The sequence below is a fragment of the Momordica charantia genome (genome assembly GCF_013281855.1).
Source record: "Momordica charantia cultivar OHB3-1 chromosome 2 unlocalized genomic scaffold, Mcharantia_2.0 BLBB01000002.1, whole genome shotgun sequence".
In the NCBI taxonomy this organism is placed as follows: domain Eukaryota; kingdom Viridiplantae; phylum Streptophyta; class Magnoliopsida; order Cucurbitales; family Cucurbitaceae; genus Momordica; species Momordica charantia.
In genome coordinates, this window is record NW_028275160.1 from 4,528,991 (window position 1) to 4,544,322 (window position 15,332).

General features: G+C 30.1%; 1 protein-coding gene across 1 annotated transcript; it reads right to left on the reverse strand.

The window, feature by feature from the left end:
• Positions 1 to 5,549: 5,549 nt before the first annotated feature.
• LOC111017968 (uncharacterized) lies at positions 5,550 to 9,023 on the reverse strand. The gene is made up of 4 exons (XM_022293872.2): positions 8,812 to 9,023; positions 8,601 to 8,667; positions 6,957 to 8,002; positions 5,550 to 6,860 (listed from the first exon to the last, which is right to left on the reverse strand). The coding sequence occupies exons 3-4, from the start codon at positions 7,980 to 7,982 to the stop codon at positions 5,781 to 5,783; spliced, it is 2,106 nt and encodes a 701-aa protein (XP_022149564.1). The 5' UTR covers positions 7,983 to 8,002; positions 8,601 to 8,667; positions 8,812 to 9,023; the 3' UTR covers positions 5,550 to 5,780.
• Positions 9,024 to 15,332: the final 6,309 nt, after the last annotated feature.

A 15,332-nucleotide genomic window follows, 5' to 3' on the forward strand; every position in this document is an offset into this window, starting at 1 on the left:
AAATTGGTGCTTTTAGGTCTTTTTTTTAAGAAAATAATCTTATCCCAGTTGCCATTATAATGTGATTTGTGTTTCATCGACTCTTAAAATTTTATTTCATAAGATCAGAATTGTACTTCCAACACATCTTTTCTTTTCTTGTAGTCGAGCAACTTTCACAACGCCGGCCGGTTTGAGTTTATAAAGATTTTTTAGGGTTTATTTTAATTTCGCATTTCAACTTTTTGAAAATTCAGTTCTAACCTTTATAAAGAAAATTATATTTGGATCTTATCTTTATTTTATTTTTGACAAATTAATAATGTTTCTTACCCTTGAAAAGGTGGGCATGGATGTCTCCCATCTAAGAATTTTTCTTTTAAATTCTAAAATAGATGTCGTGTGACTTACGTTAGTGAATCTCTATAAAATTTGAATGTGAGACTCTTCAAGGTAGATTGTACTCAAGGCTTCCAATTGCTTTATCGGATGGAGTTACGAAATTATCATAAAGTGATTTTTGATGAATAATAATTTTAATAAAATGACTTTCATAAAAATATATTGAATCAATTTGATTATTTTCAAAATAATTTTTATTTATAACCAAATACCCTATAAGTTAACCAAACACCATTTTAATTGCAAGCGATTTTTTTTTTTTTTCCTTTTTAGAACAAATGTCTCACCTCTGCTGCTCGTAAAAGCGATGGTTGGTTGAAAATGATTATATAATTATTGGAAAATTCAATTGTTTATTTTTCTAAATTCTAATATCAACATAGGAGATTTCAATTGTTGATTTTTATAAATTCTAATATCATCTATTGGAAAATTCAATTGTGGATTTTCCGTGAGAAAAAGACGGCGACATGAAACCATTTTATCAGTTTGACATTACAATATTGAAAAGAAATAAGTAAATGAAATTATATCTTTAGAAATTCCATTATTCTTTTGTACAATCCAAATCACCTCTTTATAATAATTATTTACATTAGGGAAAGGAATTCATTTCTTTATATTATGAAGTAAAATTCTTATCCCATCAATTATAGGAGTGACAAATAATTTATTTTGCACGTAATTTTTTTTAAGTTAACCAAAAATGGATAGTGGGAATCGAAATTTCAAATAAAAAGATACATATAATAGCTACCTTATCTACTAAACTATGCTCACCTGTGACGTGGAGTACAATTCAAAACTTCTTTTTCAATCTCATGAATAAGAAATTTTTTCTATGTAGTTTCTACCAATTACCAAGAATACCATGCATTGACACTCAGTTCCACAAAATTTTGTGAAATAGATGATTTAGGAAAAATAAATTTTACAGCCTAGAACTTTAAACATGAACTTTAACAAATGTTGAGGGATAAAAGGAAAATTTTAAAGGTTAAAGAACCCAAAATAAAAAATAAAAAAGTTAAATAAATACAAACAAATACATAATTAAGAAAGTAGAAGCTATTACTTTGGGTGGTAGGAATATTAAGAATGTACACTCACAAAACCAAATTCCATAGAAGCAAAATGATGTGGCCTAAAACTTCCTTTGAAGAAAAATCTGAATTTATTGAGAAATTAACTCCATTCGCAATCTCAATTTATTGAGTAATTAACTACTAATTAATTTAGAAATTTAGTATATTAATTTACTAATATCAAAGAGCATTTCCTATGGGAAAAAAAAGCACACAAATATAACATATATATTTTGTAGACAAAATATCAAATTCAGAATCAGCAACCGCCGCCGCCACCACAACCTCCGCCCCCTCCGCCACCACCACCACAACCGCCGCTGCCGCCACCACCACAACCTCCACCTCCACCTCCACCAGCTCCACCTCCACCGCCATTTCTTTTCTTAGGATTGTCACTAGAGTCTCCACAAGCAAATACGATCATTGATATGAGAGATATCGATAAAAAGATGACCGAAAGCAAAAATAACCCGCTAGAGCTGACCAAGGCGACATCTCCATAGCTACCGCGATCGGTTGCAAGAATTGATCGGGTCATTTTTTGCGCAGGAGAATTTGTTGAACGATGTATATTTTGAAGAGAAGGTTTGGTATTTATAATGATTGTCACATTTTCTGTGTATTAATTTTCTCAAAGAACGCTAAGAGTCGGGGGTGAACTTTCCAGGAAAATATTGATTAACTAATTGTATGGGAACACTCTTTGCTTGCAAAATAAGTTTAGGAGAACATTCAAATGTGGATCTTCCGTCAACAACGAACCGCCCTTTAGAAAATATGGTTACTTAACGAATATAATCTTTTTTATATAATTAATTTAAATCTCATTTTCCTCTATTAAATCCTACATTGAAAGCGTCTATCTTAGAACTTTTGGAACTTTTAAAAGGTAAAATTTTTGGGTTTGTAACTTTTAAATACCTATTTTATTGCTGTCAATATCTACCCCGCTCTATATAGCATGCTCACTTCGATATATAAATGCTAACAATAAAACAATGTAGATACCAAAATTATTATTTAAAAAAAAGATCATAGATAAAAATATGCATATGAATATTCAAGTATCAAAATATTTTTTTATTAAGGACAACGGTGCTGCCCATCGCATCCCTTGTACTCCACAATATGATATGATATTGTCTACTTTAATATTGTTCTAAGGTCTTAATTGTCTATCTTAATATATATGATCACTTTCTTCTCTAGTTAATGTGTGACTTTGTTTGTAATCACCTTACAGACCCTAATAGTTTTTATTGAAGCATCAAAAAAGTTATTATTGAAAAGTTCAAAGACTAAAATAAAGATTTTAAAATTTAAGAACTAAATAAAATAAATAAACAAAATTTAGGAATCAAAATATATTTTAATTAATTATAGAGAGCACCTTATTCAAAAAATAATAATAATAATAAATATTATATAGGACTAGATTCAATTGCATGACATTTTTTTTAAATAATAGTTGGACGGTAAGATACACCAAATTGGGAGTATGCAGTTGGGGGTTTGTATGACTCAATGACTATCACTCGTCAAATTTATTTATTTTATGCACGGATGTTTTAGGAAAATAAAAGGTATTTCAAAATCTAAATTGTTATAAAATAAATTTTGATTAAAACAAAATAGTTAACCGATTGCTTGATTACAAATTTTTTCCTAAAGATAACTTTAAATAAATTTCGTGTTGCGCATGAATACATACGTGTGCGATTCACATATTCACGATGGTCTTTTTTTTTTTCCCCCTCGCATAAATTTCTAGTGATAGGGATAAGAATATTAGACTCTCCCAACTTTATATCTGCCTTCATCAAAAATATCAATACAAAAAAAATATCACAGAAATATCTCTACTTCTTTTCGAAGAAGTAGAGATATTTTGATGTAGAGTTAATTAAGCTAACTTAATTATGGAACAACTCAATAACTTTTGTTTTTATTATCAATCATATTGAAATAATTTCACCATCAAAAAATACTTCAATAAACGAATCATAACCATAACATTAGCTTTGTCTAAATCTATATTAAGTACGTCATATGAATATTTATTTATCTCATAGTAATTAACATGATACACATATAACAAATAAAATCAAAGAAGAAGAAAAAAAAGCACACAACAAATAGAAGATAACTACATCATGACAGCCTCATCTAAAATCAAACTCACTCCCTAAAATCATGCCTTCAAACTCTGGAGGATACGAAGGTACATTCACTCTATACAGTCATCAAAATCAAATCTCTTTTATAATTATGACATTTCTATCCTTTCTTTCTCCTTTATAATCTGCTTTATTGAAATGAAATGGTTCCAGTATTTTTTATATAAAAAAGACCATCTAATGATTTTAAAAAGAAAAAAAAGGAAACAGAACATATTTTATATACATCCATAAAATTAAACTAGCATTCCATCAAAATAGCGCGAGACATGATTAAACATCAATCCCCACCGCCGCCGCAACCCCCACCACCACAGCCACCGCATCCGTCGCCTCCACAGCCGAAACTCCCACCGCAATCATCTCTTCTCTTTCGAAGATCACGAGAATCGTTGCAAACAAATATGATCATCGATGTGAAAGAGATAGATAGAAAGATGATAGAAAGCAAAAATAACCCACCGGAAAGGGTGACATCTCCAAAGCCATCACCGGCGGTAGCAAGAATTGGCCTTGCCATAATTTTTCACTTAATGAAATTTATTGAATGCTAAATATTTTCAAGCGTTATAATTTATATGAACACCCAAAACTTATAGTATTTGTAGTGAATGCCACGTTAGTTAACTGTATAACACTATAGGCTTAATAGAAAATTACTTTCCGTACTGATAACTTGAAAGAAAATGTTAGATAGATGTGAAATTTCCCAAAAAATATCCAATAATTTAATTGTATGTGTCACTCTCACTATTGCTTGTAAAAGAAATTTAGTTGAAAATTCAACGGTGGATATTTTCCATGATACATCAGCTGTTGCCCTTTAAAAAAAGTGGTAATATATAAGGAGGATAATAATTATTATTAGTAGTAGTAATTTGGTGGTTTAATTTAGTTGTCATTGGTATATAATAATTTTGGTTTAAATCTATTTTACATCTAAATTTTTTGTTTTTCTATTTTCATTTGTAAATTTATAAAATATCTAGGTACTTTTTCACCCTACTCTCCAATTATAGTTTTGCTTCCAATACATGAAATAACGCAATATAATATCTCAAAATAAATAAAATAAAAATAACACAGTATAGGTATATATTAAAAAATAATGCAAATATCAAAATCGTTATTTTTTAAAAAAGTTTATGGATGAAAAATAGATATTTTAAAAGTTATGACTAAAATAGTTTTATTTAAAATCAACGAGGACTATGACAGAAATAAATATAAATTATATGATTTTCAAGAGCTCTGTTTAACTAAAGAGGAGAGATTGGAACAAATTATTTACACCGACTAATTGAGCTGATATATCCCTTAAAATATATATATTCTTAGAAGTCTATGTTGACCAAAAAAAATTAATATATCATTTTTGGAATTAATGTATAGATAAGCATGGGTAAAGGAGAAAAAGAAAAAGCATAATAATAAATATATGCAAAAATTAATAATAGAGTATATAGTTTTGACTTTGGAGGCACGGGCGATGGTTGGTTGAAAGATGAGGATTTGTCCATTAGAAAGCAAGAGGGTGAATATGACCTTTCCAATGATTTCAGCCCATTCTTCTTATTTTAGATAAACATTTTAATTAAGGCAACTTTTTTAGTTCACTTAAAAACCTCTTACTTCAAAGAGGAAGAATGAACAAAATAATGAATAAAATACTTTAAAATGTTGAGTTATGTTCTTGTTGACTTGATTTTGAGAAGATATGTTAATTTTAGTCACAATTGCATTTAAAAAAATAAATTCAAAATGAAGTTTTTTTTTTTTCTGCAAAGAAAGGGGTGAAAGTTAAGTCCAAAAATTTAAAGAGCTAGCATAATTTTTCTTTATGAACATGGAAGTAAATTCATCATCCTCTATCCAAGAGAAATTCTTAGAACTAGTAATCACATTTAGAAGCCGATTCACAATTTTTTCTCTCTCTTTAAATAACTTGTTGGGCGTATACAATTGTGACCACTATTTTTTTCCCTTTACAATTGCTACAAATTACAATGTTGACTTCTCCACAAAATTAACACAAATGGGAGCAGCAAGAAGACCATTTACATTTGTGATCTTGATCATAACTCCATCATCAAACCAAAGCAGGGGACTTTCAGCAATTTCTTCCCTCTTGAGATCAGAATACAGTGTTTTGCCTTGTAGCATAAATGCGAGCGGCAAGAGTACTAGACTGTGGCGCCGAGTTTCTCGACGTAATGGTTGGCAGCGTGCGTTTAAGCCAGGACTCGGATGGAGATTTCGGTAGAGGTGGAGCAAGTGCAAGTTGTGAAGAAATGGGCAGGGAACTTTTCGGGCCACGAGTGCTTTCGAGATCGATTTTTCCTCGAGCTGTGCGTCTCGAGCTTGTCAATGTGATTGTGTCCTGGACATGGCCATTATAATTCTCTTCAACATCTGATCCCTTTGGCACTTTGCTCTCTAAATGGAACTTTTCCCTATTGTTAGAAGAGGTTTCTGAACTTGTAAATGAGGCAAAATCCTCAGAAGAGTCATCTGAGCTTTCTTCTTGACTTGATTTTTTATGATGAAGGCTTCCTAAACTCTCTTGATTGCCCGACCTCTCTGATTGCTCGCTTGCAGAATCGACTTTTCTTTCATCCACCACTTTTGCTTTTGGTAATACCATAGCATCTTGAATAAGATCTACTTCCGAACTTGAACCCTTCGAGTTTGTTTTTGCATCGTAATAAGATGTACATGAATCCATAGACTCCATACTTTTAGATGTCAACCTTCTTTTGTTTCCATCTTCAGCATTTGAAGGCTGGACATGTTGAGATGAAGAATTCAAATGAAGTGTTTCTTTAGTTTCACTACTTCTTGTTGACTTGTCAGAATCAGCCATCAAGAACTGATCTCTTACTCCCATTTTATCCGCAGGGCTTGAATCTGAGCTTTTATACTTCATATTGTGGACAGAATCTACATACAAGGTTTTCTCGACGACGACTGGGCTCTCCAAACATGATTCATTGGCTAATAATTCGTGAAATTTGCTCCGTCCTCTGCCATGCGGTTCATTCTGCACTTTGAAACTCTTGACCCTTTCTGGGCCAGTGGGAAAAACTTTTCCTTCAGAAACGAGAGATTTCTTTAGTTTTTTCGGGTCATTCAATCGGCCTCTGAGCACACTACTCTCTTCATGTAGCTCAACCATCCGGTTCCCATCAAGTGGTTTTTCTTCAATTCTTAGATTCTATGCAAATGGGACCAGACAAAAACTCAGAGGACTTGACATGATAAAACTCCAAAGATAAACATAGAATGAATCAAGAAAAAAGTGTTGAAGTACCTTAATGCTGTTACAAGAACTATCAGTTAAATTGCCATTCTGAACTCTATGAGCTGAAGCAACAGCGGAGCCTCGCATTCTCATCCCGGGAACTGGGTGTAGAAGGCATAAGGAACCTCTCAGGCAAAAACGAGTGAACAAACCACAAGTTTTAGCAGATGAGTATTCAGATTCATCAAGATTATTATCTTCATCTTCGCTAATTTCTTTGTCGTGTGGATTCGGAGGAGCATGATATGGAAACTTCATCGGTAGTGAACTTGCTCGGTGCTCCTTATCCATTTCTACTATCTTCTTTGTCTCTCTTTGCTGCTCCTTTTGAACACTTTGCTTCTTATAAGTAACTTGAGGTGTCTCTGAAGCCAATGCCTTGGCAGCAGGCAGGAATCGTTCCATCATGAAGTCGCAAGTTTGCTGATCTTTTGCGAACGCTCCCGATGGTTTAACATTGCCTCCATCCAATCCACTCATACCAGTTACGCTGCAGCTCATCGAAAACGACTCGGACCTAGAAAGCGTGTCATTTGCTTCTAGATAAGCCTCATGACCATCCTCCGAACCAGAACTTAAATCCCTCTCAATCCTCTCCTTCAGGGTCCTAAATTTAACTATGTTTTTATGAGAAGGGAAATGGTCAGGATTAGGAAATGCATCCCCTCCTGTGGACGACTGAGTAGCTGCTCCACTTGTAGAGCCTTTGCTACAACGCTGTTGTTTTGAATCTGAAGACATCCCGGGGGCGCGGTTCGGGCCATCGGAAGGAGGTTTAAAAGCTATGGTTTGTGACTTTCTTCCATCCTTGGGTCTTCCTGGGGCATGTTCCCATAGAAAAGGAACATTCCCCGGATTACTTACTGGGCCAGATTTCAATTCCGACTTATAGACAGGAAGAGGCGGCCAGCGGTTATCCGTTCCCGGGATATCGTTAGCTTTCGATGACGTTTCCGTGGACGAAAACCGCCTCACTGAAAGAAACGGCTGATTGAAATCCAATTGCTTGTTCTCCATCAGATTCTTCAGCTTCATACAAATATTACTACGGGATGCTAGATGGAAAAATGAAGCCTAATTCAGCAGCAGCATTGAGAAACCAAAGATAAGAAATGCAAAGAAGGAACCAAACTAAAGCTGAAAAATTACACAGAAAAAGAAGAAAAGAAAAAGAAATGGTTATGGTTACACTCTGAACTTGACCTCCATTGACCGACAAAGCATTTTGAAAATCTCCTCTGCCAAGCAATCGGTTTAATCAAAATTCAAAACAAGATGAACATGGAGGAAGAATCGTCGAGCCTCAAAAATCTCTACCAATTTTTTGTTTTCCATCACTTTCTAATGAACCAAAACAGTCTATTCAGCACAGAACAATAGCAAGAGGATTGGAATTCTACGTGGAAAAACGACATGTCCAGTTCAAGAGCGATAAGCAAAGCTCTGTTATCAGCAACAGGGAACAATGAATCCAAAATCCACCGAACAAGAAAATCAAACGCCACAACAAAGCAGCAAAAAGTGAAAAAAAGATGACCAAGAAACAACCCAAAAAGTGGGAAATTTTTAAAATAACACCACGTTTTTCCAGATTCTGATCATACACAAAGATACCCATCAATCAGAAGCAAAAGAGGATTACGAAAAGCGAACCTGTGAAATACGAGTGACCCAGAACCAGAAACGAACGAGGTTCTTTTGTTCTTTTTGTTCTTCTTTTCTGCAGAGTAGTAAATAAAAGATGAAAAACTGGGTGGGACAAAGAAGATATTCAAATAAGGGAGGATTAAACTTTAAACTTTTAAAGAAAAATGGAGGGAGGTTTAAGGATAAACTAGATTCTACGCCAGAGCTAATTACTTACTCGCACACGCCTTTAATGAAAAAGGGGGTAAGGCACAAAAAGGAAACTTTGATTTCAGTTTTCAAGAACAGCTCCAGAGGACCTTTTTCTGTGGGAAAAAAAGTGAAGATTTTTCTTTTTTCTGTTCATTTATTCTCTCTCTCATTCCACGATGAACCCATTTGGAAAGATTGATAATTGATAATGGATTTTCTTCTTCTTCTATTTCTCTTGTTCGTTTTTGCATCTTTGAAACAAAACAATAATAGTAAAATAACATATTTGGAAGTAGAGATTTTTCGGGTGTTATTCTCTGAAATTTACACGACAGTTTTTTTGGAAGTCATTGGAATTTGGAATATAATAGATCACATTTTTTTGTTCCTTCTTTTTGTTCTTCTCTGTACTGTTTAAACACATTATAAATAATGGAATGTTTTGGGTTGTATTATTTAGAAAACAGCAGATTTTTTAATTTAATTCTTCAAATGGCAATAGTTTCAAAAAGAAAAAAGTTCTTCAAGTGGCAATGATTTATAATAGGAGCTAATCAATTTGATGTGTAATTAATATATGACAATGATATCGGGATATTTTGGGAGAAAAATCTGAAATTGTCTTATTCATTTTAGTTATTAAGCATTTAGAAAAGGAAAAAAAAAATAAAGAAATGGTGATAATAGTGAATTTGTTCCTGGGTTTGATGCCAAGTAAGGTTATGGGGGTAAAGATTGTGTTCCACGTAGGCCTGACAAATCTACCACGTAGGACTGGGGATGTCAGTGAAAATAATGTCGCATCAAGGAAGCAAACAATTCCACACCGCAAACCTAGGGATTTCCAAGTTCGTATTTTAATCATTAATAATAAATTTTATAGTTTTCCCTTTTAAATAATAGGCTCTAATGTCAAATTCCCTTCCTTATATACCTCTAATATATAACATATAATTATTATTATTTTTTCTTAGATAATCAATATTCTTATTTGTTGGCGAGGTTCAAAATATATATAATATATATATTCTTATTTTTTTCTCTAAAGCATATCTTATCTATTTAAATATATGAAGTTTAAATTTATACTTTACATGTTGAACTTTTCCTTTATATATTTTATTTATTGTCGAACTAAAAATAAATAATATTATTTTTTTAAAAAGATTGTATTTATCTCTACTATTCAATTTTAATTTACAAAATTAATTATATTGCTGGGGAGGTAAAATGAGAATTTAATAATGGAACAATATTTTCCTACTAAACAAGATTTATGGTGGTTTTGGTAAATATTAGATAAGTAATTATAGATTGACTCACTTGTAAACAAAAAGATCAAGTAAATTAAAAGTATTTAAAAGGAATAGGTTCAAACCCTAATTAGATTTCTTCGAGATTAATCGAGGATCTTGAAAAGGATTATTTCATGTATTAATTGGTTGAGTTATACCCCTTGATCCATCGTACTGGAGCGATCCGAGAAGAACGCTCCACTAGATATCTCCTTCTACGACATGCTCAACAAATTTGTGGTTGAGTCAATAACATACTCTAAGTTGGAAACTTTTACCTTTTCTCTTTTGCATTTTCGATTCATATTAACAAATTTTGAATGTCTTAACTAATTAAACTATATTTAAATTGACAAAATTTGTCAAGTAATATTCAAGAATATAGTTCAACTTAGTTTAGGCATCCATCTCGAACCAAAAATCACGAGTTTGAATCCTCATTTCCACAAATATCTAGATTTTTCTTTATAGTTCCTTCAGAAGAATTTTTTTTTTTTTAATTATTCCTCACGAGTTTTTAAATATAAGAGCGGTGGTTGAATAATTATATATTAATAATTTCACGTTCCATTAATTGGCACTTTAGACCCTTGGAGCTTTTATGATAAATGTCGCCAAATGCAGTACGTTACACACTATACAGTATAAACTTTAATTACAGTAACTCCAACCATATTGTACTCAGAAAAAATAAAACTCCAACTATAATTTCTTTTTTAAATATTTTCATTTAATATACTGTCTTATAATCCCAGGAAAAGATAAACTGTATTCAGTTTAAAAAAAAAAAAAAAAAAATTCTCAATCCAAACATATTTCTAACTGTTAAAAAATTTAAAATAATACATCTATCATCAATTCAAATGTTTGAATTTTCATCCCGCATATGGTTAAAAAAATATTTAAAAATCACTTCTATGTTATTACTAGGGGTATTTTATTATTATATGAATTAATTTTACATTTTAGTCGAAGATGTATATCTTAACTAATTGAAATTTACTTAAGAAATATCATTGATTAATTTAAAACATTAGTGACCTTCTTTAAAAATTAGAAGCTTTTTGTTTGAATTAAGAAATAAATATGATTTGTTTCAAAATATATATATATATATGATTCATTGATTCATTACACCTTTTTTCAAATTAAATTAAATAAAAATTTGAAAACTCCCACTATTGCTTAAAAACACAAAATGACACTCACTTTACACCTCATTATTGCATATCATGCCAACCTAATTATCAACTTTATGATCCATTTATTTCCCTGGGTGAAAATTTTGAATGCTGATGTACTATAATTTGCTGTGAAATCCCAATTTTGTCCTCTATCTTCTTCATTGAAAGATGGGTATTTTCTGAATTTCCAATTTTAAAAATCATACGAAAAGGATATCTTGATTAGGCTAATGGATTAGGATTACAAATCACTATCAACAAGTTTTAAAGGGTCGGAAGGAGCATGATACAGTGATAATTGACACATATTTCCAATACATTGTAAGTTCGATCCACACCCTATATATTGTACTAAAAAAGTATTTTAAAGATGTGTTTAAGAGTTATTTTGACCGCCAGTTCGACTATAAAATCAAATATCACGAAAACTTCAAGAAATAATTTTAGGTGGTAACAAATATTTTTCACTATTCTAAATGAGTCATCTCAAATCCACTCTTAGTCCCTTCTTTCTAAATACTTAATTTATTTTACAAAAAATAAAACAAAATTTTAATGTGTAAATATGATTCTAAACACACTTTTAAATGATATTTCACTAATTTAATTCTTTAATCGGTGAAATCAACTCTTCGCCTTTCCAGTCAATTGTGTTAAAACCTTCTCAATTCAATTGTTTGTCAATTTTTTTTCAAGGGGATAGCAGTTTCAGCATTTTGCTGCCACTAAAAAAAATATGGCATATATTACTACAAAATTGCTCATTCTAGTTTAAAAAAAAAAAATCTAAAACTACAATTTTTGATGCCAATAAAAATGGAGGAAAAAGGTTCTAAAGAGTCTTGAATAGATTCATTTCAAAATTTGAAATTTGCATGAAAGATGAGTTGAAATGATTAAAGTGCCATGGTGCCCAAAAAAATAAAAAGTTCCCATCATTATTGCAATAACATGGCAGCAAAAGAATCATATGGAAGATTAATTTGCCACTTATAATATAAAAATGATGGGTTGATTCAGATATATATAAAGCATGAAGTCCACGTAGGCAATTGCTTATTTTCAAGCACCCGATGTAGAATCTCCTCATATCTTCAAGAGAGATTCATTTCTTCAAAGATCATCAAAGTGTAATCAAATTGATTTGCAATTGCCTTTTTCAAGAGAAATGTTCTCCAAAATTCATCTATCATAAAGTATAGTTTTATAAATCTACTGTTCCTTAAATTCATGGGGACAATTTTGCCCCGTGTCAATGCCTTCTTGCAATTATGAAGCGCTTGGGAAAATAGGACGTGATCAGGTAAAGTCACATCTTGATGTTACTTAATAAATATCAATATTTCATACTTAATATTTTGTAATGTCATATTGTTCTTTTTTTATGGGTAAATAAGTAAATTTTGAATGGATTTATTCGTTTCTTAAGTATTTTGAGTCATTACATATGTGTGTATTTTTTTTTTAAATAATTGCAAAAGATATCTTTCTAAAAATGTTGTTCTAAGATAAAAGATTAATGGGATGGGGAGGTGGGAATTGATAAAGATAAAAAGCTTGTTGTTTTAATTAAAAATGATATTAAATTTTATTATTGTTTTGTTTAAATAGTGATAGACTAAATTAAATTTATTATTATTTTAATTTGTTAACAGAATTTTTAGTTAATATATTTATAATTATCTAAAAATAAAAATGAGTATTATAATAATTGTTATGTATGATATTCTAATTTCAAACAAACATCAATTAATTTGTTATCTCACTTTCATTAAATTTTATAACATCCTCATTTCAATTAATTTACTTAATGGTCGACATAAAATCTCAACAGGGCCACAAAAGCATAGCCCACTTTCACTGAAGGCCCAAGCAATAACTTTCTCGTCCTATTAATATTTAAGATTAAATATGAATTTTGAATATAAATTCTTAATTTAGTCTCATTTTTATTCACAATTAACTTTTAAGATTTCATATTTAATCCTTCGACTTATTTTAAATTTCATATTAAAATTAAATAACAAAGAACAATATGACCTTTTTTTAAAAAAAGAATAATATGACATTTAGAGTTTGGTATTTTATATGAATTAACAGAAAATTGACGTTAAATTTATACTTTACCTTAATTAAATTCTTAAATGCAATTGATCCTGCTTAAATTTTAAAATTCATCCCATAAGATATTATCACCAAATATCTTATACATATAATTCAATCAAATATTAGTATATATAGTACTCTGAAACATTACATCATCATTATTCTATTATTCTAACTCTATATATGTTATCGAGTAAGTATTTGATTACAAATATTTAAGTCTAAAAAGATCCATCTTCACCAAAAAAAAAAACAAAAAAAATCAAGTTGCCATTTTTAGAACATTGGAGACAAAATAAAAAATTTATATTTGAAAAAATGAAAAATCAGACAAAAAATGAGCACTAGTGGCTAATTAGGAAATCGGTGTCACACCCAACTCCTTTACGTAATCTATATAATTGTATTCCACATAATGATACCAACCGCAAATATAAGCCTAATGTCATCAACAAACTTTGACTATAATTTATATTTCAACTATTTCCATTTTTAGTCGTCACCAATAATAATATACATATAATTAAATTATTATATCCGCCGAAACGAGTTCCACTAATAATATCTAAATTTATACCATAGTTATAAATGAGCTGGTGAAAAAAAAAATTGTATAAATATTTTGAAGTTGTTTGTTTGTCTATTTATATTTAGAATTATTTATACTCTACAATGCCTTCTCTAACAAGTGTTGACTGATAGTCTAACAAAAACTACATTTAAAAATTTAATTTGTGTTGATCAAAAATTGAAAAGTCGTATTATAATTGGTAAAGGAGATTTAAAGTATCTGATAAAGTATTAAGTATTTATAAATTAAACAATGGTTAATTATTCAATAGTACGTCTTGGAATAAAAAAGAAAGTGGGAAATTAAAAAAGAGCCCACGTGTGTTATGTGAGGAGATGCATTGGAAGCATAACCCCATTGACTTAATCACGGCCGTCGGTTTATATGAGGGGTGAAATAAATTAAATTAAAAATATCAAGATTTTTCTTTTTTCTTTTTCTTTTTTATTTTATTATTCTACAATTGCGTCGGAGATCGAACTCACAACCTCCATGATTAGAGGTATATGTCAATTACATTGAGATATGCTCGCTTTGACGTATTTTATCTATTAAATTATAATCAAATTTAAAATAAAAAAGATTATGAATTTTCTTGAATTATATTTAATTATTTAATTGTTGCACTTTAAAATTTTTATTTGATAAGGTCTTATATTTAAGTTTATGTCTAATAATTTATTGTAACGAGCTTTGTAAATTTAAGGCTTGGCTACCAAATATTTAAATCCGCAAAATTAGCATAATTCTTAAATAATATTTTCAATATTTTAAGTAAATATTAAATTAATAAAGTTAATATAAAAAACTCATTAGACATAAAATTAACAAGGTTCAATATCTATCTAGAAAAAGTAGACACAATTAAGAAAATTAAATTACAAAATTGATCCTTGTAGTATTTATTTAGTTCAGTACAACGTGTAATGCTCATTAAAAAAAATGTTTAATTTAATCTATACTATTTGAGATATGTTTCAATCTTTACTTATAAACTTTTAAAGGTCGTACATTTTACCATAACTCTCTCAAATTTCATAAAATCATCAATGTCATTACTATAGTGACACATACGCGATAATGCGTTAGATGTTTATTTTTATCTGATTAATTAATTATACTATTTGATATGATGTGAATTTATTATTCACATGAGCAAACACCAATTCATGGATGATCGATAAAGACAAATTAAAACAAGAAAGGAACTAAATATAAAGTTTCGAACCTTACCAGAACCAAATTGAAATTATATCCAAATTACAAAAATAGAATAAAAAAATTTAATTTTAAGAGAATTCGAATTTTTGGTGCGATATATGAAATTTATAATTTAAAGATGTAATGTAAGAAAAAAAAAGGTACGAAAAAAAAAGGGGGAAATAAAGGT

Coding starts and splice junctions, on each gene's coding strand:
- LOC111017968 (XM_022293872.2), bottom strand. CDS start 7,982: ATGAAGCTGAAGAATCTGATGGAGAACAAGCAATTGGATTTCAATCAG. Junction 6,861..6,956: donor GTTCTTGTAACAGCATTAAG/GTACTTCAACAC, acceptor CCATTTGCATAG/AATCTAAGAATTGAAGAAAA.